At 44.9% G+C, this 25,420-nt stretch overlaps 1 protein-coding gene across 1 annotated transcript in view; it reads right to left on the bottom strand.

Annotated features, from left to right (window-relative positions):
* Positions 1-25,420, bottom strand: part of T265_06045 (hypothetical protein) — a gene marked incomplete at both ends in the record, with an annotated part of 36,754 nt that continues 11,334 nt past the window's right edge. The window contains 2 exons of the mRNA XM_009171215.1: positions 1-346; positions 20,632-20,812. Coding sequence (XP_009169479.1) covers positions 1-346; positions 20,632-20,812 — 527 coding nt within the window. The remainder of the gene's footprint in view (positions 347-20,631; positions 20,813-25,420) is intronic.

Raw genomic sequence — 25,420 nt, 5'->3', positions numbered from 1 at the left:
TCAATCATCATCATCATCTTCATCATCATAGTCGTCATCATCATTGTCCTCATCATCCTGATAATCATCTTCGTCATCATCATCATCAATATCACTATTGTCATCATCATCATCATCTTCATCATCATCATCTTCATCATCGGCATCATCATCATCATTTTCATCATCATCATTACCATCAACATCAACACCATTATCAACATCATCCTCGGCATCACCCTCATCGTAGTTTTCACCATCATATTCACCATCATCATCGTCATCTCCAGCTTTGTCTTCATCAACTTCATCATCATCAGCATCAGCATCATCATCAAAGACGGCAACATCAGTGTTGGTACTGATGCTTCAACCATAAGGTTCGTCTAGTTAATAGTATGATAATAAATTAATATATTATAGAACAATATGATATACTTATAATAATTTACTATGAAGCTCTATTGTGAGTAAAAGAATAAAAGTGGATGTGGAACGGGGTTAGTGCTAACCTAACACAATCAATCGCGAGATGCCTGCACCTCCAGACACCCACTCAAACAATTTGGATAGTAGCCGATGACGAGAACGTCACTGACGCCCTGTCTTGCAATGACTCCAACCGGGCACATTTGGGATCATGAGGTCCACATCCTAGGAAGCTTGTCGCAACGACGGCATCGAGGATTTTCTTAATCTCTTTCATACTCCTCTGCCAAGCGTAGCTGAACAAATATAATATGAAAAGCGGAAACCCAAGCAATCAGTGACTTTCCACTCCGGAGCTTGAAGGTAAAAAAAGAACAAAAATGTGTCGTTAGTGATATGATCAACAAAGTGCGGAAGATAACAGAAACAAAATTTCATGGTTCACTTCAATCCTTCAGTGTCTTACACGTTCTACCTGCCCTGGTGGACCGTTTAGCATCTCAGTAGGTTTAAAGCTTGTCCCATTCGACTCAAAGCTGTTTGGAACATCCGCATACAACGAGGACAATATTACTCAGGTGCTCAAAATTGTGTCACACAACTTCACGCAGTCACCTATTGCACGAGGGAAATCTTGGCGTGTTTCTTCGACGATATTCTTCCAGAACATCACCAGAATCGCCGTTTTCGTTCCCTGTACCGCTGTGCTCCGCTGCTGTTTGAATCGACTTTCGAGCCGAACAAAACGAACTCGAGAATGGGGTGTGCCAGAATCTAATGTTACAGGATTATTAGTTACTGGCATCGAACTCGTCTGCGTGCCCGAATTCTAAACCGAGACCCAGACAGGAATAGTACTCGAGTTCATTGTCTTGGCCGCGACTTGTCGGTCTAGCCAACGTTTGATGACCCACCGCAACCCCCTCCCCGAAACCGCACCACTACCTTGGTGCAGGTGCATAATGCTTAGTTTGGTCCCGTATACCAGCGGGTGTGCTTGGGTTAATGTTGATTTGGAGACACAGCTTGCGTACTTTCTCGAAAAGATTTTATAACCCGTACTGGGTCACCGAGCCTGATCTCAAATGCACCTGGCGTCTGGAATGAGGCGAGAAACAGCAGCAGTTTTCTAGAACAGCATTCAAGGTCTACGCCAACGCGGTCATCTGGACCCGTTGATTCCTGTGCGATGGGTTGACAAACTACTCCCTAAGTTGCTTAAACCTGCCCAAAACCGGTTTCTCCCAATTTCGAGGTGATCAGTTACACGTAGTCCCCAGGTTACTTTCAACCTTGTTTTGCTTGAACTGGCGTCCAATTGGTGAGCAAGTGAGCGTAATTTGCGAAGTCATGTTTTCTTGATGAGGCGTAGCGTGCAATGAGGTGACCAAATGCAAGGGAAAGATCTGGGAATGCATGCTTTTATCGGTGTTCAATAGGTGGACGCTCGTCCGATACATTTATTTATCGTGAGCAACTCGGGCTCTTGGCAGTAAACCATCACTGGTGTATTGCCGCCAAGGATGATGCTGATGATGGTGCCGCGAATGATTCCACAACAGCGCCAACGACAATCCTTTATATCCTTTATTAAAAAAATGTGAAACGGGTGGCTCAGCAAAATTGCATGTAGAGAAAAGTCACGTTAGTTCGGCCTACTTCGTTTTCTTAGGTTAGTAAGCCCGTGAGTATTGAGAACATCTGAGCTGTCTATACCGATTTTTACCGATTACTCTCCGGTAGAAATCTGAGAGTTTCCTCACAAGAAATTATACGCATCTCGGTGTGACACTAACNCAGTTACACGTAGTCCCCAGGTTACTTTCAACCTTGTTTTGCTTGAACTGGCGTCCAATTGGTGAGCAAGTGAGCGTAATTTGCGAAGTCATGTTTTCTTGATGAGGCGTAGCGTGCAATGACCAAATGCAAGGGGAAGATCTGGGAATGCATGCTTTTATCGGTGTTCAATAGGTGGACGCTCGTCCGATACATTTATTTATCGTGAGCAACTCGGGCTCTTGGCAGTAAACCATCACTAGTGTATTGCCGCCAAGGATGATGCTGATGATGGTGCCGCGAATGATTCCACAACAGCGCCAACGACAATCCTTTATAAAAAAAATGTGAAACAGGTGGCTCAGCAAAACTGCATGTAGAGAAAGGTCATGTTAGTTCGGCCTGCTTCGTTTTCTTAGGTTGGTAAGCCCGTGAGTATTGAGAACATCTGAGCTATCTATACCGTTTTTTACCGATTACTCTCCGGTAGAAATCTGAGAGTTTCCTCACAAGAAATTATGCGCATCTCGGTGTGACACTAACTTTTACCCGTGGTCTCCGTAATCGGTATTCGGTTATCGATTGAACGGAATTCGAAACTGTTTTGTACATCACGGTCACACCGTCTGTTGGTCCTCGAGTTCTGAACGTCGGTCGCACTAAATATTTCTACGAAATTCACAGTCCTGTCAGTAATGTATTACCTACGACTGAATTAGACAGTTTGTCATAGGCCACCAGAAGCTTCCCTTTTTGACCAACGTTCACAGTGATTCGTCAGGTTGAGAAGGAGTCGCTACACAGGAAGAGGTGAACATTTAATTCTTTATACACCCGCCATCTCTTGGGAGTCCATCTTGCCTGGAACACCTAACAGTTGATTAATGGCATGGCTGATAGCCAAGTAAGCTTTAATTAGTTAGGCTTTTTCATTAACAAGCTGTGTCCACCACCTCAGTCTACTGCCCCCGACTTGACTGACTCTACACTTTATTCGCGTTTCCTGAGGATCACTGAATTTCCTCTTGGGTCCCGTAGTGCCCTCATCGGGGGAGGTCATGCCTGACAAGCGATATCCGTGACCAGTCACAGTGATGGAGAACAGGAAAGCCTTTTCGCACCAAATCGGCTGTGGATATGGATTTTTAACCAGAAAGGAAGAACCTGTGCCAAACTATACTCACCCACTGACAGAGTTTTCAGCAACCTTATAAGTAGTGTGTTATGTCAAGAAAGAAATTATTTCTGGTGTATGTATCTACACAACCACAGAATGACCGATAATGCAGCCTGCGCCTTAAGTTTGCTGGAATCCGAACTCCGAGTCCTTTTTGTCATGTAAATCACAACTGTGTCCAAGCCTCGACAGTTGTCGGACCTCTCGTGGTTGCTAGCGTTACTCAAGTGCATATCGACTCCGTAACGCACATGAACCGGTTAAAAATGAGCGTGTTTACATCACATCGAAGTGGTCACGTCAGTTGTTCCCCTTGCCCAGCAACATTCGGGAGCCAGCATGAATTCAAAGTAAGATAGGAGGCCAGACGTTTTGCAGGCCGCTAAAGACCAGAGTGTAAAAGTGCGCTGTATTTGCGCACGACATCCAGCCACACAGACAAACCAAACGCTGTGTTGTATGAGATGCCAATCGAAAACAGAAGTCACCACGACATCCAGCCACACAGACAAACCAAACTCTGTGTTGTATGAGCTGCCAATCGAAAACGGAAGTCACTTGACAACGAAGGATGATTTAGAGTGCCATTCACGAAGAGCATCGAAATATCAACAGGTAAACCGGACGATGATAGACACGAGTTACTCGGCACTCACGTTTTCTGATAGAACGGACCAGCAAGCACTGGGCACTGCTGACCTCATTTGAATGGATGGATCCCATAAAACTGATGAAATACGTGGAAAAGCCACTTTGCTGTTCGTGCTTCCTTAACTCTGGACATGGCGATTTGCTCCTGTACGAGGATGCATTTTCTCCTCTAGCAGGAATATTTGACCAGGCGCAAACGAGTCAAAATTTCCTTGAATTTACAAACTACTTGTAAGGTCGCTGAAAACTCCCCCAAAGCTCATTAGCGGTTTCGCTCGCTGTGTCCCGGATACCGTTCCAAACGAAACAAGGGGCAATCTTTGTACAACACATGCAGTTGAAGAATGTAATGAACGAAAAGTTCAGGTTTGATTGACACTAATGTGATTGGCAAACAACTGGTTTTCATCGTTGCCGTATTTTCCCTGCTAAATTAACGGTTCTTCTAGACTGGTTAGTTCAGATGCCTCATTGGTTGATTGGCAGAGGTGGACAGGAGCCCAATCTTCAAACAACAACGCGTGTATCGATCGATAAACTTAAGTGCAGTGGGTATTTGTCATCATCTACCAAATAGCAGAACTCAGGTTTCCATCTGATGCCCAAATGATCAGTAGGTCTGAAGCGAGTTGAAATTGTGCCTCGAGACAAGGGATCGCCACACGGTGTAGAAACTTGTGTTCCCCTCCTGATTTCCAATTTCACCGTGGTAAAAGTGGAGAACTTTTGCTCTGGTGCATAATCCAAATGCACCTCGGGGTAAGTCATAGCTGTCAAGCACTACGGAAACTTGAAACAATTAACTACCTTTCACTTGTGGAAGATTCTAACAGAACCGATATGTGCTGTTTGAATTAGGCAGAAAGAAAGTCTCACCACAAAGCTTCAAGTTCATTCATTTCACCACACAGATGTGTAGAAAAATGACCTAAACATTTAACTCCAACAGAATAGTTTTTCCACCGCTTCACATTACTTTATTAACACGTGACTCCCAAGGGACTATGGCCGTCAAATACGCATCTGGTACACTACTACACCACCAAAAGGGGAGATGCACCAACAATCAAGCAGCTTTGTTGCTAGAAAGCCGTTCGAACACAAAATGGCCTAATGACAGTTTGGTTTACAAAACACGTCAGTGCATGTGTAGCATAATACATCTTTCGTTTGGACGTAAAACACCACCCCTCAAAAATGGCTGGAAAATCTTCGATGGTCCACAAACGGCCTTGTCCTTATTGGCGCTCAGCAGTCCCCAAGTTTTCCTTCTGTCAACCTTACGTTCTTTTTGAACCCAGATTGCACGAAGTTAGCGATACCATTTTGCTTCTGACGTGAGACCCACCTGGAACGCAGCTGAATCTCTCGTTTGTGATATTCTGCAACGTGTTTGCTGCACAAAGGCCGCGTCGACTCATGTTTGATTTGGGGCAACATTCCAGATAGCCCTGTATATTTTCATGAAGGAAACTACTCACAAGGTTGCTGAAAACGCTCCGACAACCCAAGACCGGTTTCGTTCTTCTTTCCAGCAACCTTACGAGTAATGTGCTCAATCAAAAAATGCCGCAATAGCTCTAGTATCGTACCAACTGGAACAGGACACGGCCTGGTGGTGCACATTCTATCAAAAAACATTATAAACGACAGACTCAGGTGGTTTCCATGTAAGTCTTCCGTCAACACAAATTTGATGTGCAGATGAATGTATGGATTTGTATTCTCGCTTGGTTTTTTTGCGGTCAGTGATAAGAGTACATGTCTTTCTTATTGGACTTCATTGGCTAATAGGAGAAACGGATTATGGATAGTACGAAACGGTTCTCTGCCATTGGGCTACCAGCCAATCACTAGTCGCGTGATAAGGAATGTTTTCCTGAGTACACGTGGCTTTACGTGGTGAAATTCTATTCCTATCGGCTTTTACCCAATGTAGTCAGAGTGCAGTGCCCAACTTGCTGATGTGAAGTGATTCAAAGACGGGTTCAGAAGCAAGGGATTGCGAAAAAAGCCCTCGTTTTTGACACAAACGTTGCCAAAGTATTCGTCCCATTCGTGGGTCTAACCATGGATTCCCGTGCATTTGTGGATAGCTAGCGTGATCAACAGAAATCCTGCCTTGTTATACGAAATGTTAGTTCAGGCATGGCGAACTTTCGGTACCTGGTTTCGAGGACTTACCTGTTCAAGCCTGTTCGGGAGATATCAGAGGCCACATCTTACGCGGCTCATGTGATCAACTACACTTGGAACGAGTCACAAATGGCGATTAATCTACCGTGGTTTGCTTTGTGGCTGGGACCGGAGTACAGTCCGTTTTCACTGTGAGACGTGTTTGTGTTTTTCCACACCGCTTTTGTTGTGGACATTGCGCAGAAGTTCACTTATTTGGTTAGTTAGACAGGGAATGCGCACTCGGTCGGTTCGTTTTGAGTCGAAACCTGACAGACATCATCTCTGTCTGGTTATGATAATCGCTCGGTGCACTTTTGCACCCACCACTTGTTTACCTCTCTCATGACGCAACCACTTGTTGTCAAGGTAGTGCATGGACAACAACGAACTTCAGTGCAAACCAACCATCGTTGGACGAATGAAACGTGGTCATGGGCACCGCCACCACCACCATCGATGTTGATGATGGAGTGCGTTGGAGTGGTGTTGAGTGTTGGCAACAGACGACGTTCAGCTTACCAGGTGGTTGACCCAGACGAAGCTGGATGGTGAGCCACATCACATCGGATTTAGATGTCATGTTGTTGCGTCACAGTAGGCGGCGGTACTAAGCCGTGCGTCTGAGTAACCGAGCTGATCCACATCGTGACCATGAGTAGTCTGGGTAGAGACGAGCATGACAGACGGGTTCAGTCAGTTAGAATGTAACGAAGGCCAGAAGGCTGAGGAGAATGAAATCCAGACTGAGGTGGGTGAATTTGTCGATTATGGCCTTAAAAACCGTCGCGTGGTATGTTCCTCAGTACCATTTCATCACTTTATTGATAGCAATGGGGACCTTGCCTCAAACGTACCGTCACCAACCGAGGCAACAACATCACTGCGTAAATGCCTTTCGTCTACAAAGCTTGAGAGGTTGATCACATCTTGAAGAATTACGCTATACGAACCGGCATGACAATGAACCCTGGTACCTGTTATTGGTTTATCGGTGGGGAATCGGCCACGCTTCCCGACTGCGATACCTCGCCAAGTTCCATGGGCTGCACGGTACTCCATGGAGCATATGACTATTGCTGCCGCTATCCTAAGGATGACATTGTCAGACAGTCACTGGTTAAGTCTAGAACGAACGTCACCTGCAATGGCTTACTTTTGGTAGGCGGCGGCGGCGTTGGAACGAACTGGTTACATACAATGCCAAGGTCACTAAGACCTGTACCTCTAGAGGCTGCGAAAGTCCTTCCGGAACCACCTAACTAAATTTTATATCTCATGTTCTGGAGCTTCTGTTTCCCTCGGAAGCGACCATCTTCGAGAAATCTGTTGAATTCAGGACCATGGAGGGATTACTTCTCGGCCTGGACAGCAAACCAAAAGTTTTGTCTGAATTCTCCTGAAAGATGACAAATTCACGTTTAACCGCCGTTTTCAGGTGGCGCAAACAAAGCATATTTCTTGTATCCCTACTACTTTTGGGGAATAAAGTAGTAGTGAGCCCAGCCACCAGCTACACGAATTGGCTTGTCATTCCAAACCTCATCTAGATTCATTTGATGTCATGTATATACCGACGTACAGTCCTATTGGAGACCTTTCCATATATTGCAGGTATACGTTCGGCCTTCATATGGTAATTTGCGTGATACCTGGTCCTAAACGGACAGGTCACAGTCAACATGGTTGACCTTGCCAGTTAATGATTTATTCATCCACCTATCGGTGAAAACTATGGATGAACTAGGATTCGGTGCTCCGAAACTTCGAAGATCGCATCTCATTTGCAGTAAAAAACGTAAGATGAGTACACATTGAAATTTTGTTTTGTTCTTTTCAAAGAGGCCATCTTCCCGATGAGGTGCATTTTGGTCGGTCCTCACAGCTAGCCTTTCCTGGGGGGAACGGCCCCTCTTATTGTCCTTCGTGTTGGCAGTTGCAGGCTATACCTGTGTTCAGTCCAATGCACCCACGTCGCTCCATATATATATTCGAGGCTCACCAATCAAAATTCCTCGATATGAACAGCTGTTCTGACTCTCTTGGGAAACGAGTTGTGGTGGACAGTACAGTTTCCAACCAGTTTGTTTTAAGTTTATTCCAGAAACAGTTGTGAAGCGGACAAGCCTTCCTGTAGTATTACTGATGTTTAGTCGGGAAGTATACTTCGATAACTTCAACGTCGTACAAAGACTGGAACATGGGGTGGCTTCTGTTCAGCACATTCAACTGAGGAATATGATTCAAATGATCTGCCCTTAACCCCAAGTCAACTCGCAAACGAGTGTAGAACCCTATTTGTTGTGTGAAAACCCGAGGTTTACGCCCAATCTGGCGAACATGACATTAGGTTGTCGAAGGGCGTCTACTTATCAACCATTTAAGTAGTAGTATGTTAAGGAACATCATTATTCCGCTTTCTATGAATGGTCACGTTCGCTGCTTGAAGCCGTTCTCGAGAGCCAAATGGTATGCTTGATAGACGAATATGCTGACTTAACCCTTCATTCCGGGTGCAGGAACTGCAGATAAAAGGGTGCACACCAAGCACATTCACTATGTTTTGGTCTGTAGTATTCAGACCCCTTCCATTCTTTGACAAATTCATTTGCAGGAGATTCAAACGAATCTAGCTAAATCTCTTGTTTATGAAGGTCCACTTCAACTGGATTTGCTGCACCTGGTCGGCTCCTACTTCAAAGGGTACGATATTCTGGCAGTATATTTTCTCACGGGAAACTACTCACATGGTGGAAGAAACTCTTCGGCAGCGAACTGGTCTTGAATAGATTCCTTTATAGTGACCCTTTTAAGAAAAAGTTGGGTGTTCTCTTACGGACTAACATTATTTTTACCGAATCTCGTGAAACTTGGTTAAAGTTAATTAAGTTTTGAGACAGCTTGTTTTGAACACCGCGGTATTTCTGGTGGTTAATCAGGCGGTCTGTTCGCTCGGCTTGCAAACGTTTTGTTCCCAGTCGAGCAGACATCATCAATGCAGAGCTGACCCACTCAGTTGCGCAATGACGAGTTTAAACACAAACGAAACGCTTGCAAACTCATGGCCAAGCTCGGTGAACGGATTAACGGCATCCTGATCAACCTTGAGTAAACTGGCCCAAGCTATCAAAAGTTCGCAACCTGTGTGCAGTACTTCGGTCAGAATAGGGTGTAAAATTTGCTGATACTGGCGTTATTTCGCTCGAACCGCCGATAGAACTTGCCCGAGCAAGTCACCGGACCTAAAATTGAACTTCTCCAACTCATTTTTAAGATGATGGATTTTGATATTGCGGAAAAAATCGATGACAATGCTACGGAGCACAGCTTTAGCAGATATCACTGGGCAAGTGTTTAGGTCCGTTCGGTTCAAAAACAGCTTAGTTTTCACTTGCCTAGGTGCCCATACTGCTAACGGGTATGAACGCAGTTCAGTAGTTGATTACGATATCATCATCAGGAACACCAGCTTGATAAGTATTGTCAATTTGTGCACATGAGTGTGCAGAATCGAAGCATCTCCGGTTGGTTCACCTCTGGTTATTCCGAGTCATCTGGTGTCCCCGGGGCTTCACTGGTGGCCGATGTTTGCACGCTGCTTTCCCGTTCTTGCTTACCTCACCACCCAGACCTGGGTAGCTGAGACCCAGTGAAGTTTGACGGTAGCCTGCCCAAACTAGTTCAACTAACTGGCCCGCATAATGGCAGTCGAATACTGTCTCTAACTGGGCACAATAACAAACTGTCGACATGTCGGATCTTTACGGCGGAAAACGTTCTTCTACCCTCTATCCTCACAGGATCTTCCGGCAGGCTTTCACAGCACAAAGGCATGCCTCAGAGCGTGCAGTCCCTCAACATATCCCCTTCAATTCAAGGGAATAACTGGAGATTGTGGAAAGTTTTACATAACTCGGTAGTTGTATTAGCTCTGACAGAAATGTGTCTGATGAACGCGGAACTCAAAGGATCGAATCACATTTGCTAACTTGGTACCGTACCTTGGTACAGGGCTGTATTGTTGTACCGTTATGGCCCCTGAAGGCAGATGGTGTGAGGCCAATTCAGGTGTTTGACCATCGATGTCTTGTAAATGCTGCTGTTGTCCGATGTTGCCAAAAAAGTCCATAGTGAGTTAATTAGAAAACCGGTATCTGGTTGTGACCACTCCTTTGCTTGGCTGGATGCACTGCGAGAAATGGCGGCTGATCGATATCAATGGTTCTCGTGCTGTTAGTTGATTCCGAATTGCCTGAGTGAGCGCTTGGAGGTCTCTCCCATATCCACTCTCATCTCTTTCTTTCATTGTAAGGCTTCAAATACAATTAGATGAATATGCGTAACGCACTACTCATAAGGTTGCTGAAAATTCGTCGACATCCCACGACCAATTTCGCCCTTCTTCGGGCTCATCAGGTAGGCACAGTCCCCGAGTTTCCGTCAACCTTATATTGTATTTGAAACCAAATTGCACGAAATTAACGAAATACACTCATTTTCAAACTAATTTGGTTTTGGGAGAGACTCACACAGGACTCAGATGAACTTCTCGTCTGTGATGCTTCCACGCAGCTGAATGTGCTGCTCCAGGCCGCCTCACGTTTCAGTTGCTACGATATTCGAGATATCGTGACACATTTATATTCGTAATGCACTACTCATAAGGCTGTACAAAAATTGTTCAACAGCCCACGACCGGTTCGGCCCTGCTTGGAGGTTGTCAGGTAGGCGCAGTCTCCGAGTTTCCGTCAGCCGTATGTTCCTCCCTAAAGTCTTTCCGTTCCACGGTTTTGTCGAGGAAACTTTGATGGAGCTTTCATCCTGTAAGTGAAGCCATGGCATGCACCATTCATTCCTCATGAAGCGGATTTTGGTACAGCACATTCATTTGCCTGGGAACATCGCAAACGAGAGATTTAGCTGGGTTCCAGGTGAGTCTTCGGCAAAACCAACTTAGTTTGCAGATGAGTAAAATAATTAGTTGAAATTTATGGTTGAATGGAAGTGAGGCATCAGCCTAAAAACAGATGTTGCCATCTCCGATAATGGTCAGTTTTTGTTTACTCATTGATTTCTTTGTTTTCTTATCGTCAACCAAGCTATAATTGGACGAGTGAATCGGATGAGATGAAAGTGGCATATGTGAAAATTTAGCTTCTCAGAAGACACGTCGTGGCTGTCGGTTGCTCATGTCAGAATGAGTCCTGGCTCATTATCCTAACGTCACATGTGACATCGATTTTGAGGAATTCGGTGTCCGTATCGGTCATCACCTCATGTCAATCGAAAAAAATTGGGGCTTATCAGTGTGGCACACGATGAATAATAATATTGCATATGATAACAACTTGCCTCCTAGCGCAATCGCCCTCCCAAGTGATTCTGTTCCCTCATGTGCGTTGTATAACCTTTCTATCCCCTCAAGGCGTCATTAGATTCTCTAATCAGGTTGATTTGCATACTGGAACTGAACCCGCTCCAAGTACAGGGCCACATTCACAACCGGGGATCCTCGTGTGTGTTTTTCCCGTTTGTTGATGCTTGCACGACGGTGGGCGAGACAAAGAGTCACTTAGCGTTGATGCAAATGAGATAACGAAGACACGTGGAACGATGAGGTCGACTGGGAAAGACTCAGGCAGAAATCGTTGCATCGCTTTCTAATGCAAACAAGAAGATTTGTTTGGTGCTTAGACAAGATTATACCAGTCCTCTGAGTTGGTACAGAGACTTGGGGAGTTCCATTCAGGAGGATGTGGACAGCAAAAACTGGAGATCCAGCTGAATTCAGTGTGGAAACCAAATCCGTGTGTGAATAACAGTATTTGTGGAAATCTGTTGGGTTCAACCAGAACATAGTGTTGACAGAATCTTGGGGACTACTGGTTGATTCCGAATTCGGGTAAAACCGGTTTTAGGCCTTCGAAGAGTTTTCAGCAACCTCATGAGTAGTATACACCACCAATACACTATGTTTCGATAATTCGAATATTGTACCAAGTGGAACATGACGTAGTGTGGTGCGAAACATTCGGCCGAAAAAGAACATCATAGACGAAAGACTCAGCTGCGTTCCAGGTGAGTTTCCGGTTCAACCCAAGTTGGTATGCCGGAGATGGATTGCTCACTCAATCTTTGCGTCGAGGATCTTTTATAGCTTAACTGTCGAAATCCGTGTTCATTAATCTTTCGCGGATCTAGGAAGTCGGCTGATCATTGAAACGTCACACTAGCACACTACTTATTAGGTTGCTGAAAACCCTTCGACCTGTTTCCCTTTTTGGGCCCTCTCAGTTAAACGCGGTCAGCGATTTTCCGTTAACCCTGTGTTCGTACTCATTTTCAAACCAAGTTGGCAATAACGGGTGTCTCGACTAAACAGCTATAAACAGCTATATTTCATATTTTAGGAGGGGGGAAGTAAACGCCATCCCAACTAACTCTAGTCCTACGGATAAATGTCCCCCCTTGACAAATCAGTCGAGAATCCAGAGGTCGGGTGCTGCATTCGAGGAATGAGAGGAGGCATACAACGGACCTGCATAATCAGGGAGTGTTTTTTCTATGTGAACAGAATCAAAATGTTCCATTTTCAATTACTTATCTAACTATGCATCTAAAGGATACAAAAACCTGTGGAATGAATCCCGAACATGTTTACGGACACTGTAACGAGTTCCTTATTCGTGGGGGTTGGCTAATAATCCGGAGGTCATTACGTGTAGGTGCTGCGAATCAAGGGCTTCATCACGAACGTCGTTTCCGACTCCATACGTTTCGAATCCCAGACGAACTGGGACATCTGGTTTGGTGCACCTGCTGCAAGGTCAAACCGGTTATCGAGATACCATCGCTGGATGACAAGCCTATTTGGTTGTGTAACTGGCATACCTGGTGCATGATTGTAGCCAGTTGTCCAAGGCGCTTTTCACCCCAGTTTAGTGGTACTGAGTCCAATATTGTAAGGTTATTTCTCAGTCACAGCAAAGTAAGAACAAGACTTCAGAGTTTTATCACGAAGTTTGGTGCAGTCGAGTGAAAGTTCGATGGAACTCTTTCCAGGGTAGTCGTTTTCCTCGACTGGAATCAACCATGCGTATGCTGCAGTATATCTGGTAGGTGCTTCTTGAATGGCGGCTGACGCATAGTTCAAATGAAATCTCAAGTGCACCCTTTGTCAAAGACTTACAAGTTCTGGCAAGCTAAACACTTTGTCCCTATTACATTTTTCAGGTGAGTGGAGAAGGTCACGTGATTCTGTGGTTAGAACGTTTGAACATCCACCCGATACTCCGTGATGTCGTCCCATATTGAGAAGCCCGGGCCTTTGCATGAGGTAACGTGATTCACTGACAATTCAGGGAGGACTTGGTGCCAACTGAAGGTGCCTCGCGAAACCCGAAGCGTGGGAATTTAACTTTATATTGGTCATCTTCTTAGGTCTCTCCCGAATTACTTTATCAATCAGAATCTGACCGGAACATGTCAAAATGTCTTATCATATAGGTAAACAATCTGAATGCTAGTCAACACCCAGGTTATCTGTTAAGGTCAGGTAAGACCGGTAGCCACAGTGCCTAAGCGAGCAGCACAAAGCTTTCTGTTGAGACCCACGAGATTGGTTGCCCTTTCAATATAGACCTGTAGATTTATAAGGGTAGAGATGAAATCTTCACGGTACTGGTTCAAAGGTTTTAAAGAATCAACCGACGTGATGCTGGGTGGTTGACAGGTGTGTTACTTTCAAAGAATGCGTAGAATTTACACGTAAACGGATTGTTTTTTCTCTCACTCGGCAACGAATACTGCGCATATTGCATTAACAACCGTCACAGCCGCTCAAACAATTGCCCCTGACGACCGTGGCACTGAATGGAACTGTTACTTGACGATACCAGTTGTGTTACCCTCCATCCGTCTATCAATAAGCGTCGTTAGCAAAGCTGCCTCACCTTAACAAACGGTTTGAGATCTATCCCGGTTACAAAGCACATATATTTGAGTGACGTTTGCTGGCAACAGCCTAGGATTCATCTTTAATCGGTAGTGAGCAAAGAGGGACGAAAAAACTGCAATCGTACTCAACAAGATCAGAAACGTCCTGTCTCCAAAGCCAAAAAATCTGATCTCAAATGAGACGATACATTGCATAGAACATGATACTTTTTAATCAATTGGAAAAAGTTTGGAACCGATTGAGAAGCCATCGTTTCAGAAGGGCTTGGTAGCCAATTGGTAGACATTCCGAAACGACGATACTTTTTAGTATTTTCATGAAAATATATTTGTAATGCACCACTCATAATGGTGCTGAAAATCCGTCGACAGCTCACGACCGGTTTCGTGCAGATTGGGGCTTACCAGGCAGGCGCAGTCTCGGAGTTTCCGTCGACCTCATGCTTTACTTGAGACCAAAGCGCACGAAATTAGTGGAATACACTCATTTGCAAACTAATTTGGTTTTTCGAGAGACTCACCTGGAACCCAGCTGAATCTCTCGTTCGTGATGGAAACAAATTATTTTGCAAATGAATGTATTTCGATATTTTCATGAAACTTTTTGGTCAGAAAAATTTTGATTTCACACCTTTAGCCGACCAGACCGTGACCTTTGCTTGAACTCCAAAATGCGTTGGAAGTCAATGAACTGGAGGGGTCAAGTGGTTCAAAACTGGCGTTGGGTCTTAAGCTCATGCGAATTGCGTCATCGAGGTTTTTTGGTTAGATGTCTGTTTGTCATTGTCGACAAACACGTGTTTGCCCCCTTTCCTGTTTGGAACGGCCGCACAGACATCGGTTTAATTTCGTAAAGCGATGGTAGTTTTATTGTTTGTGTGCGTCTTTCGTAGGGTGGCGTCCAAAGGGTTTCGTACACAGAACAATTATGGCACTTGACACCGATTGTGACTAGTCGGCGCGACAGATTATCGATTATTCCGGTTTATCTACCACAAAGTTTCGTACTGCTCTAGTTCGACAAAGATGAACGCGAATCGGCAAACTGTGTTACGCTTGCCGAGCAGTTGCGACACCACACGTATGACGATCCCCAGTTGTTAGAAAATTGTAGATAGAATCTACTGGATCGGACTCCACTGCAAGCCCCCAAGAAGAAAGTCGATCTCAGTGTCCTGCACATGTGCCATGAGCAACGAATATCTGCGATATGGTCATCCGGTCTAAAAATTATGTCACGTGAAGATGAAAGCTTCCTTAAGTAGCCTTGGTGTCCCAGTGGATTAGATCATGCAATCTGTAAATAGATGACCCGGGTTCGATTCCACCACTGTCGCCTTTAAACTGACTGGTGGGTTACTCTTGCCACTCTGTGACTTCAGTAGATATCTGGATGACTACCCTCGTTTTGGCCCGAGTCATCTTGTGAACACATCTCACGATGAGATGCATGAAGCCATTGACCACTGCCAACTTTATCCTATTTCCTTAGGCTAAATTTCGGTTAACTCCGCTTTGAAAGTAGAACTCTTGCATTAAATGATCTGAATTCGAAACTTCTTTGTTTTGCATTTCCACAGTTACGCTGATACCTATTGGGGCGAGATTGTCCAAGTGGTTAGAGCACGAATTTACCGACGGGAAGGTCCGTGGTTCGAATCCGACCTCCGCCTCTTAACTCCTCCTGTCTAGGCTTGGACGACCTGGCAGTAGCCCAGCCCTCGTGCTTCCTTCTGGTGGTAAGGCAGCTAGGCATTGGAAGGGTGCTACATCTGAACGCTTTTGATGCCTGTAATCGTCCTATATCGAAGTAGATCGGTCATCAGACACATGAACCCTCAAGTGATGAAACCGAAATCTCAGACGTCGTTCCTGACTGCCTTTGATCATCATTCACACTATTTCGATTTGTGTTTGGATGGACACGTTTTATCCTCCCTTGAATGCCCATCATCAGTTGCACTAAAGCGGATGGGACAGCGGAAGACGAGAACCCAGACAAGACACCTGGTAGTTGCGCAATAATCCGGATCATGTCTCCAAATTCCCGACAGATGCTGCGCCTGGATTCCCTAGTCCTGTACCGGTGGTAATTGGTTGCCTTTCCTTCGCCCTCCTCCACTTTGGTGTATCACCGTACAGACGAAAACCAGTCTAGTAGATATTTCTAGAAAATTCTGCATGCGGATTCCACAAAGTCGTTCAAATTCGGATCTGCAGTCGGAACTCGCAGATAGGTCAGCTCGGACGCTATTTGCGAAGGTGATTCACAGTGTGAAAAAAACACATCCTTTGGTGGACTGGAATGTCATGTGGATTGAGAAGGATATTCTCAAAAAATATTCTGAATTGAGAATGAAGTTACTGTTAGCGGGAGCGTCAACCGTGACACTGGTTTTTGCTATACCTCAACTGGATGTGTCTTTTTGTGTTTCAGTTACCACAATATTCGATATTCTTGACAGACAAATTTCTCATAAAAGTTGGTGTTGACACTGATGTCCAAAACTGAAAGAACTGAAAATACTGGATGGAGAACAGACCTGGCTTTAGCCTACCGCAAGCATTCTGATGGGCGTACACCTCTGAAAGCACAATCGGCAAGGGGAGAGCTATGATGACCCCGTCTTAGCAGGTGGGCCGTTCAAACACACCCGAACTCTCATTAACCTGTAAACCGGACGTGGGTTGTCGACAGATTTTCAGTAACCTTATGAGTAGTGCATTATAAATACATAGATGTATCACGATATCTCGAATATCGTAGCGACTGAAACATGAGGTGGCCTGGTGCAGCACATTCAGTTGCCTGAGAACATTACAAACGAGAGATTCAGCTGGGTTCCAGGTGAGGCTGCGAAAAATCAAGTTAGTTTACGAATGAGTGTATATTCGCTAATTTCGTGCAATTTGGTTTCAAGTAGAACATGAGGTTGACGGAAACCCGGGGACCGCGCCTACCTGATGAGCCCCAATTTGGGTGAAACCGGTCGTGGGCTGTCGACGAACTTTCAGCAACCTAATGAGTAGTGCATCACAAGTATCTCATTAATCTCCTTCGCACCCTTGTGCATAGGCATGTATTGTACACCTAAAAGTTTTTGGTATCCTGAAGGAGGCACGGAGAACAAGCTGGTTTCGGGTTTCGGTATGCGCAGCATAAGACCCAGCCACTGCAGCCGGACGTATTTGACCATCGATCTGTCTGTCAGCTTCGCACATAATTACCCGATTCCTATTCACCTATTTACGGAGTTGTTAACACAATCCGACGCAGACAACACCTGTGAGATGTCCGGGGGTAAAAAATCTGAAGGCACCTCTCAGAAGCCATATCTCGCAACAATATAAGCATACAACCCTTACTGGTATACGTGACCTTGGGGCATACCGTTTTGACACCATAAATGATACAAATGAGCAGACTTGATTTGGACGCACAGAATTACTTCATTAGTGACAGTTCGTAAAAAATTCGAACAACTAAAACGAATAACACAGGGAAGACGAATAAACAAACAAATGAATAGCGCTTGTTCTTGCAACCAATCAGAGGTATGGTTTCCTGTGCACAGTGAAAATAGGATAAAACGGACGGTGAGTAGTTGCAGAAGATGAAAGGAGAGTCTGATCGGAATGTCAGGCTCAGTGTTTCACGAAAAATTATCCCGAATGGACGTGGACTTATACGGGAGTTGTGGTCAACGAAAACGTACGGAATGCATATGTCCCACAAACATTAATTTGATTTATTGAAGAGGGATACAAAGTGTCATTTAAAATGAACGGATAAGCTACGGGGTGATCAACATGGCAGATTTATTTATCCTTATCGATCAAATGGTTACCTACTTCATTAGGTTTCTCTGTACCGACGGGAATGTCATTAAGGCGATCTCCGTCTGGTTGGCCAACACCGACCTGTTGTCTCGGTAAGTCAACAGTTATTCTTGCCAGTCATCACCATCTGCGGAAAGCCTAGCTATGTGGATTTCCCAGGATTTTGGTGCAGTGAGCACTATTCAGCTTATTATTAGTCAGAACACCGGTTTTTCTTCGCCGACTGTTTCTGCCTCCGAGCAAACGCGTGGTATCAGTGTTTCGTGATCGCACACAGCAATTCGTTATTAGTAATATTATTGTGAACAGTAATGCTGGTTAAAACAACCCCAGAATTACCCTCAAAGTAATCCTATTTGAACTCAGTTCTTCTCTAATTGGCCTTAATTCAAAACAATTTACCACTTTAAGAGTGAAGTAATGCAAAGTTCAGCATTTACTCAGAGGAACTGAACTGTCCTACAGAGAACTTTCATATGGTCACTAGATGATCCTCGATTTCAACTGGATTCACCCAAGGCTGTCGATGGATTCTCAGCAACCTTATGAGTAGTACATTACAAATATACTGCTTCAAGTGCTTACAAACTATCACCCGAAGTTTCATTCCACGGATGAAATCAATTCATACCGAAAAGCAGAGTAGCACTGTACGGTTGTTTCGTCCTGAACGGGACTCGCTAACAATGCACTTCTCAGGAAGCTCCCCAGTGATTCGAACCCGCGAACTCCGGATAGCAGTATAAATCTAAACCGTTCGGTTATGAGCAATCGATCAACAGAGTAATCAACTCAGACTCAGGAAATAGCACCGGTTACTCCTCATTCACCGAGTTCACATTACGTGTTCCTCAAATGACGGTTTACCACACGAAGGGTTCGTGCTTGGTGCCCACTGTTCCACCTTCTACACTTTGCTGACAGTGTGAAGGGATTCTGAAGAGATTTCCCATGATTTTCCAAGACTTGCAGGGAGATCATCCGTTTGAATCCTCCTGGAGATGATGATGCACCCCACTGCGGGTGAATACAGCTCTACAGTTCTTTTCGCTTCTGGACTAGACTGACTTCACCTACAGGGCGAAATTTCTAGGGTGCATCTAGGGAAACATCTTGGGCGCCCAGGAACCGGGACCAAGAAGCCAGTTATTGTAAGTGTAAATCAACTATCGCGTCGGTGACTGTCACCACTCTATTATCGTTATCATTAGCCAGCTGTTCCACCAACGCGTAGCAGACAAACCCGCGATGGCCATTTGAACAGCTGCAAGAAACAATAAAGGACCAGAAATGGTTTTCCATGGTTTATCGTTCCTAGTGAAGAATGATTTAGGGTCGGAAATGAGCGAAACCCATGTGGAACAAAGGACCGTAACGCTCATGTAGGAAATCTTGAAGTGTGTAAACCACTGCCCACCCTAACCCTATCTCCAAGACGCGAGTCATCGTCCAGATCGATCTGTGTACCTTCTAAGCTAATCACACGTTGGTAGAACGTTTAATTAATCTCTCGGTTATTGCAGAACAATACGGTTTCAGCTTTCATCTCTCAGCGGCGGTTATTTGAACGATATACTGCTTTTCCCATACACTCACCGCCTTCAATTCAACTGCCTAATGAGGGCGAGACCTTGTACGTTCAAAAGTCACTTGATACCAAACTAGGTCACGTGAATATTCAGATGAGGCATCCAAACTATGGACGCGGATGCGGAGACAGATAGGAATCCATGGCGAACCATGGGAGTTAGTTTGGATCCTTGTTCAGGAACTTGATGTCCGACCTTGTTGGCAGTCCAATCACATCGGTTGTTCTGCTACCAGAACCATAAACCAAACGTTACATGTGTTCCGAATTTCGACTGAAGTGAACAACAACATCGGCAACACAATCTCTCTACTCCCAAGAGCAAGTTACAACGAAATCTAACTGGATGGCTTTCCATCCATTAATCAATACAAGACCACAAAACATGCTTTTTTTAAAAAACAACAGGTGGAGAGGTCAAATGGGCCTGTTTGAAACCCGACCCGCATCCACCGGCGGCACGGGGAGTTAAGTCTGCATGTACACGAGAGAAAAAGTCACTGTGTCAACAAGACTTCGTGTTTACATCGAAGCTTACCAACCGCGTGCTTGAACTTGCCAACATGAAGTACAATACGGCTCTGGATGCCATATTTTGAGGAGAAATTCCGGCAAGGCCAGTCATCAGGCTGGAGGATCACCACCGAAATAACATATGCAAAGAGAGTTGCGCAGGTGTCTGAAAAACGTTATTTCACTATGTCAGGTGCTTCTGATCCGTAAGCAGATGCGTGAGACCTAAAAGCGAAGGAACAACGCTGTACACTGTCCAGATCAAATGGACAAATTCCGGACGCAGCGGGGTACGAGACAATCTTGAAGATGCGTTCGACCACACACCTGTATTTTCCCACGCCAATAAGTGATCTCGACGAGAACCGTTGGAATTACACCGCACCTGTATTGTCTCGCAACGAACGACTAACTGTACTGTAGACAAGTGATCACTAAAACAAACCCCGATGAATATCTGTAGGACCTGTTTGACGTTTCAGTAATTCCTCGTTAAAATAATCCTGAAAACATAGAGCTTTCAGGTTCTCTCCCCAAGAAAACCTACGTGAAAATGATTGTACGCATATTGGATTGAATTCCAAAGCGATTAGCTTTGGAAATATGCTCAACAGATGTGGGATTCTTTATATCCGACAAGCCCGTTTTCTTGAGGTCTTGCTCACATCCCTCGCGAGTTACGCTGACCTCTAGTAGTCTCCCATCAGTGGGGAAAAGCTTGGAAGCGACTGAGAAGCAATCTATTTTAAGGAAAGATCTATTAGCACTAAACTCATCGATCGTCATCCGTTTTTTGCCTAACCCAATTGCATTGTGTTACCCGCTAAAATCGCATCGGATCCTATTGGTTTCTGCTTATTTTATGAACTTCCCTGGGGCCACTGATTGTCTCCTTGATTTTATCGATTCTTTCAATCGATAATTGTGCGAGCAGTTCACGTGTTACTGCCCGAGTGTGAGTTAGCCACTCTGTCGAACATTTTAGCGTTCAAACGACTACCCGGGAGCTCATGGATTCGAGACTCGCTGAGGCTTCGTGAAATGCTCACCGCCAATGATTCCCAATAAGGATGAAACAGCTGTACAGGGCTTCTCGGTTTTCCAGCATAGATTGACTTCCTCTGCGGGACAAGATTTCCACTAAAAATCCTCAAATATCACTATAAAAAACGAGTTACCCATTAATTTACGCTCACCAGGGTCTTGTTGATATATTGTTATTTTGTCCACCTGCCATAGAGTGATCTCTTGTTGAGAAGATATCAGACACAATGGTCGATACATGTGACCATCCAGTACCTTGGTTTTGAGCGTTCCGGATCATTTATGCCGTCAATGGGCGTTATCATGTCGGCCAAGGGGTCGTGGTATACAACTTGGTTACAAAAGCCGACCGGTTTCGAACGTCCATGGTGGTAGTGCCGGATCTTTTCCAGATAAGCCCCGCCAAAAATATTAGCCCTCGTCATTCAAGAAAGACTAGAAAAAAGAGGATGTGAAATTTGTACTTTTATTTTTTATTGAAGAGGGTAGAATTGGGACATGTCATTAGTAATTTTACTGAAAAGGTCCGGTTTCCCGTACCTTTGCATCCAAACGAATCAACACAAGTAGCCGTCCACTAAAGATCGGTGTGTGCCGAAGTGGCTTTTATTCTGCATCTTGTAGACGTGCCAGAGAGATTCGATGGTCTGTGTGTGAGCTCCGGTCGTTGGATGCACAAAGTTTTCGTTATGATTAACCGTTTCATGAGTATAGTTCATGTCAATCATCGTTTTAGTTCCTTGGCATGATACCCACATATAGGAGATGATGATTAAGCCGGGTGCGATCCAGGCCTGGATTGGGTCCATCAAAGTGGCCACAGTACGGTCTGGCACGGGATACATGAACACCTCTTTAGTTTCCCGGCTGATCCCTCCGAAACTTCACGGCTGGGGAAAGACTAGCGTTTCATCGACCTCGACGATAACGAATTGTCACATCAACAATAGGTCAAGGTTGTGTGCGTACATTAAACTGGAGCTGGCAAAAAGTGGCGGGGCTTAACTTTTCGCACATGCACTTTTGCATTAGTGGCAGGGCTTGTCTGGAGAAGATCCAAAATCGCTACATTCGACGTTGAGTGAAACAGTTCCCACGGTTGTGAAAAATCTCTGATTAGATGAAAACCTGACTTAAATATTGAGATAAGAATTACGGTATGCATACTCCCGGGGGTTGACTAAAAGCGCATTCTAGAAAAGATCCCTAGTGCCCTAGTTGGAACTCAAGATGAACGGATCATCCACTTTACATAACTGATTGATCAACTCGTTCTCCTATTCCGACATAATAGCTCGGAAGTTTCACCATGTACTACCAACTTTTTCGCCTTGTGTTTAACCTGCAGAAAGTAACAAAGAATAAGATCAGAGGCTTGAATCACGACCCACTCGTCAAGCAAGTGCTTTCAAAAAATTAATCCTAAAAAGTTTGAATTTCCACATTGTACTCAACATTCTCTGTTTTTCCCCCAAACCGTTCACTATAGTATGGTCACCATGGCGAACACTGGTTCGAATTTCACCCAAAACTATCCTCATTCAGTTCACAGATCTACGTAGACTGAACTCGGTCCAAACACCGACCCCTTCGTCGTACACAATGCGATTCTGCAGCACCCTAACCAAACGAAGTTTCCCGTTGTGCAACACCTGTTGAATAGCTTTGTGATGACCTGTCAACTTACGCACGCATCACTGACCGTAGACAAGCCCCCAGTGACGAGAACCCTCTCCTAATCCCGCTCTGGTGTGCTTACGTGGTGTGACCACAAACCACACCCCTGCTACGCTTCGTTGACCAAGACATAAGCATACGGGTTTGTGGACGAGTGGCTCACTCACACACAGGGGAGACATCACTATATCGCGTGACAGTGATGAATGTCAATTGTCCTATTTTCGACTGATATGTGGCGACACCTGTCAGAATGAGTTAGACCAAGTATTTCCAGGCTTACAGGTGTTGATCTTTCACCAATCAACGAAGCTTAGTTGCTGACAGCTATTCAAGCGCGTTGGGGATAGTTTGAAATGAATACGGCGAATAAATTTGTTCGGATAATAATCCATCGTTTATCTTTTTTTCCGGGGAAAGGAACGCTTTCTCACTTGGATGGTCCCTAGTTTAATCGAACCTGATTCACCACATGACGTCCAAAATCAACTTTTGCGGCCTAGACGGCAGAAGCCACAAGTGGTAGACAAAAGTACGGGGAACTTTCGTGTGAACGTTACCTACCTGATTGCTCAAGAGCTCGAACCCGGTCAACATTAACGAAACGGATCGGGGAAGTTCACGTCCAAAATACCTTTTCCATTCACCGTCTACTGACAAGGAAACTCTCTCAACGTCAAACCCGAATATGTATGTGGATCTGTCAAAGCAAAATGTTCTGATAACTTTTTTAAAAAGCAATTTCTTCGAGCAATTCCAACTAGTAATCGAACGTAACGAACGAGACACTGCACTAACATTTGGGCTTGCAAGGTGGTTCATAGTAGTTGATCACGTGGTAATTTAGTTACCGTTTGCGTACAATCGAACTCGGGATTACGAGCTATCGAATGCACTTTCGTAGAGACCGGAAGTGAATCACATTGAATACTTTTACCTTTTTTGCAGAGAAATATGGACCTGTTCTAATTGGTCTCTAATAGGGAACAGGTAGTTGGGTGACCAGCCCTCACCGCATGTGGATTATAGCTTACACAAAACAGATAATCGGCCAGTTGTAACACCCTTTCGGTTCCTACCTGCCATGCCACTCAAAGGAAACACGAGGGCTGAATTACTGGCAGGTTGCAGTCGAAATGCTGAGGTAGGTTTCGAGCCACGGACCTAACAACTGAGTTATCTCGATTCCGTCCCAGTCTTGGCGCTTGTGTTATTGACGTGATGTGTGTTTGCTCTTGTCCACAGCCAAAGAAAGCTTTTGGCTCAAAATCCTGACCGCAAAACAGTTATGTTGGGCGTCAGACTACTCGAGTAGCCAAACTACCGTAATGATGGACCTTTCTATAATGAGACGAGCACCCATTGACTTTTTTCGCCAAGGTCCTAACACAGTTCTGTGTTTTCTCGACTTCAAGCTACCTTGGTTCCCCCATCTTACCCAACGGAGAGGGAATTCAGTGGTATATAAACAATCTCTAGTGAGCCTTCTTGCAACTGAACTCTGCCTCGTGGAAAAGAAATGAGATTATTCTTCAACGCATTCATCCATCCGGTCCTGTTTTCTGGCTGGAAACTGTGTCCAGGACAGGCAGAAGCGGTTCGAAAACAGAAGGCTTTAACTACTGGTGTCCCGGACACATAATGAGAGTTTGATATCTAGACAAAGTATCAATGATCACATTCGGGAATGTTGCTAAGATCTACCACGCTTATCGTAACTCCTTCAAAGACGACGTTTGTAGTGGTTTGGGCATCTGTTGCGCAAGAACGATGCCATATCACGGATGGCGTTTTTGCGTCTCAGAATAACTAAAAACCTGGTTGAGTACGGTCATCAAATAGAACTTGATGAGCTCTAAACAGAACGAAGCCTGTGGTGGACTGTCGAAGACTTTTCGACGGTCATATATGTGATGAGATCAAGTGGGAAATCTCGAACGTGGCACTAACTCAAACACGATGCAGTCTTTGTGCGGCAGATTAACCAGCTTGGTTTTCACTCACGGAGTTTCGAGAAAAACCACCTAGGAATCTGTTAGTTACTGGTGTACTATCGTTTCATGGTGCACCGTTTTGAGATTGAAACGCACAGCAACTGTGCGCATTTGGTCACTATTGTTGATGTTGGTAGTTTGTTTGCACACGGACTACATTCCCTTGGTGACCAGCTATCAGATTTCAGAACAAAGAGGCAACCGCACAAACACACTGATTATGCCCAAAGCAACGGACCAGATCCCCGCTGTGGTCGTTAACGTATCGGTTAAGTGGAGCGCACACCGGCAACACGTGCCTTGTCTCAAGGTTTGTAGGTAAACAGTAGAGTCGGAACGATAAGATCCATCGCCTCGTGTCGAGACTCGCATATGCACTCCTTCAACAATTGAATCGTCCGCTCATTATCGATCAAGATTAGATGTGCTAGTGGTTTGTGCACTACATGGGACCTTGTTTTGAACACATCCGACTACTTGCACAGATATTTCGCCGAAAACAGCGTTTTATTCAACCAACCCGGAGTCTTCCCGGATAAGAAGTAATCGCAGTGTTCTAATTCATCTTTGAGGACAGAAAGTATGGAAGTCATCCTAAAACTCGCCACGAGGGAAGCATTC

Source organism: Opisthorchis viverrini (genome assembly GCF_000715545.1).
Source record: "Opisthorchis viverrini unplaced genomic scaffold opera_v5_123, whole genome shotgun sequence".
NCBI lineage: Eukaryota > Metazoa > Platyhelminthes > Trematoda > Opisthorchiida > Opisthorchiidae > Opisthorchis > Opisthorchis viverrini.
Note: the sequence above shows the minus strand (reverse complement) of the source record. Positions and strands in the feature narration are given on the sequence as shown.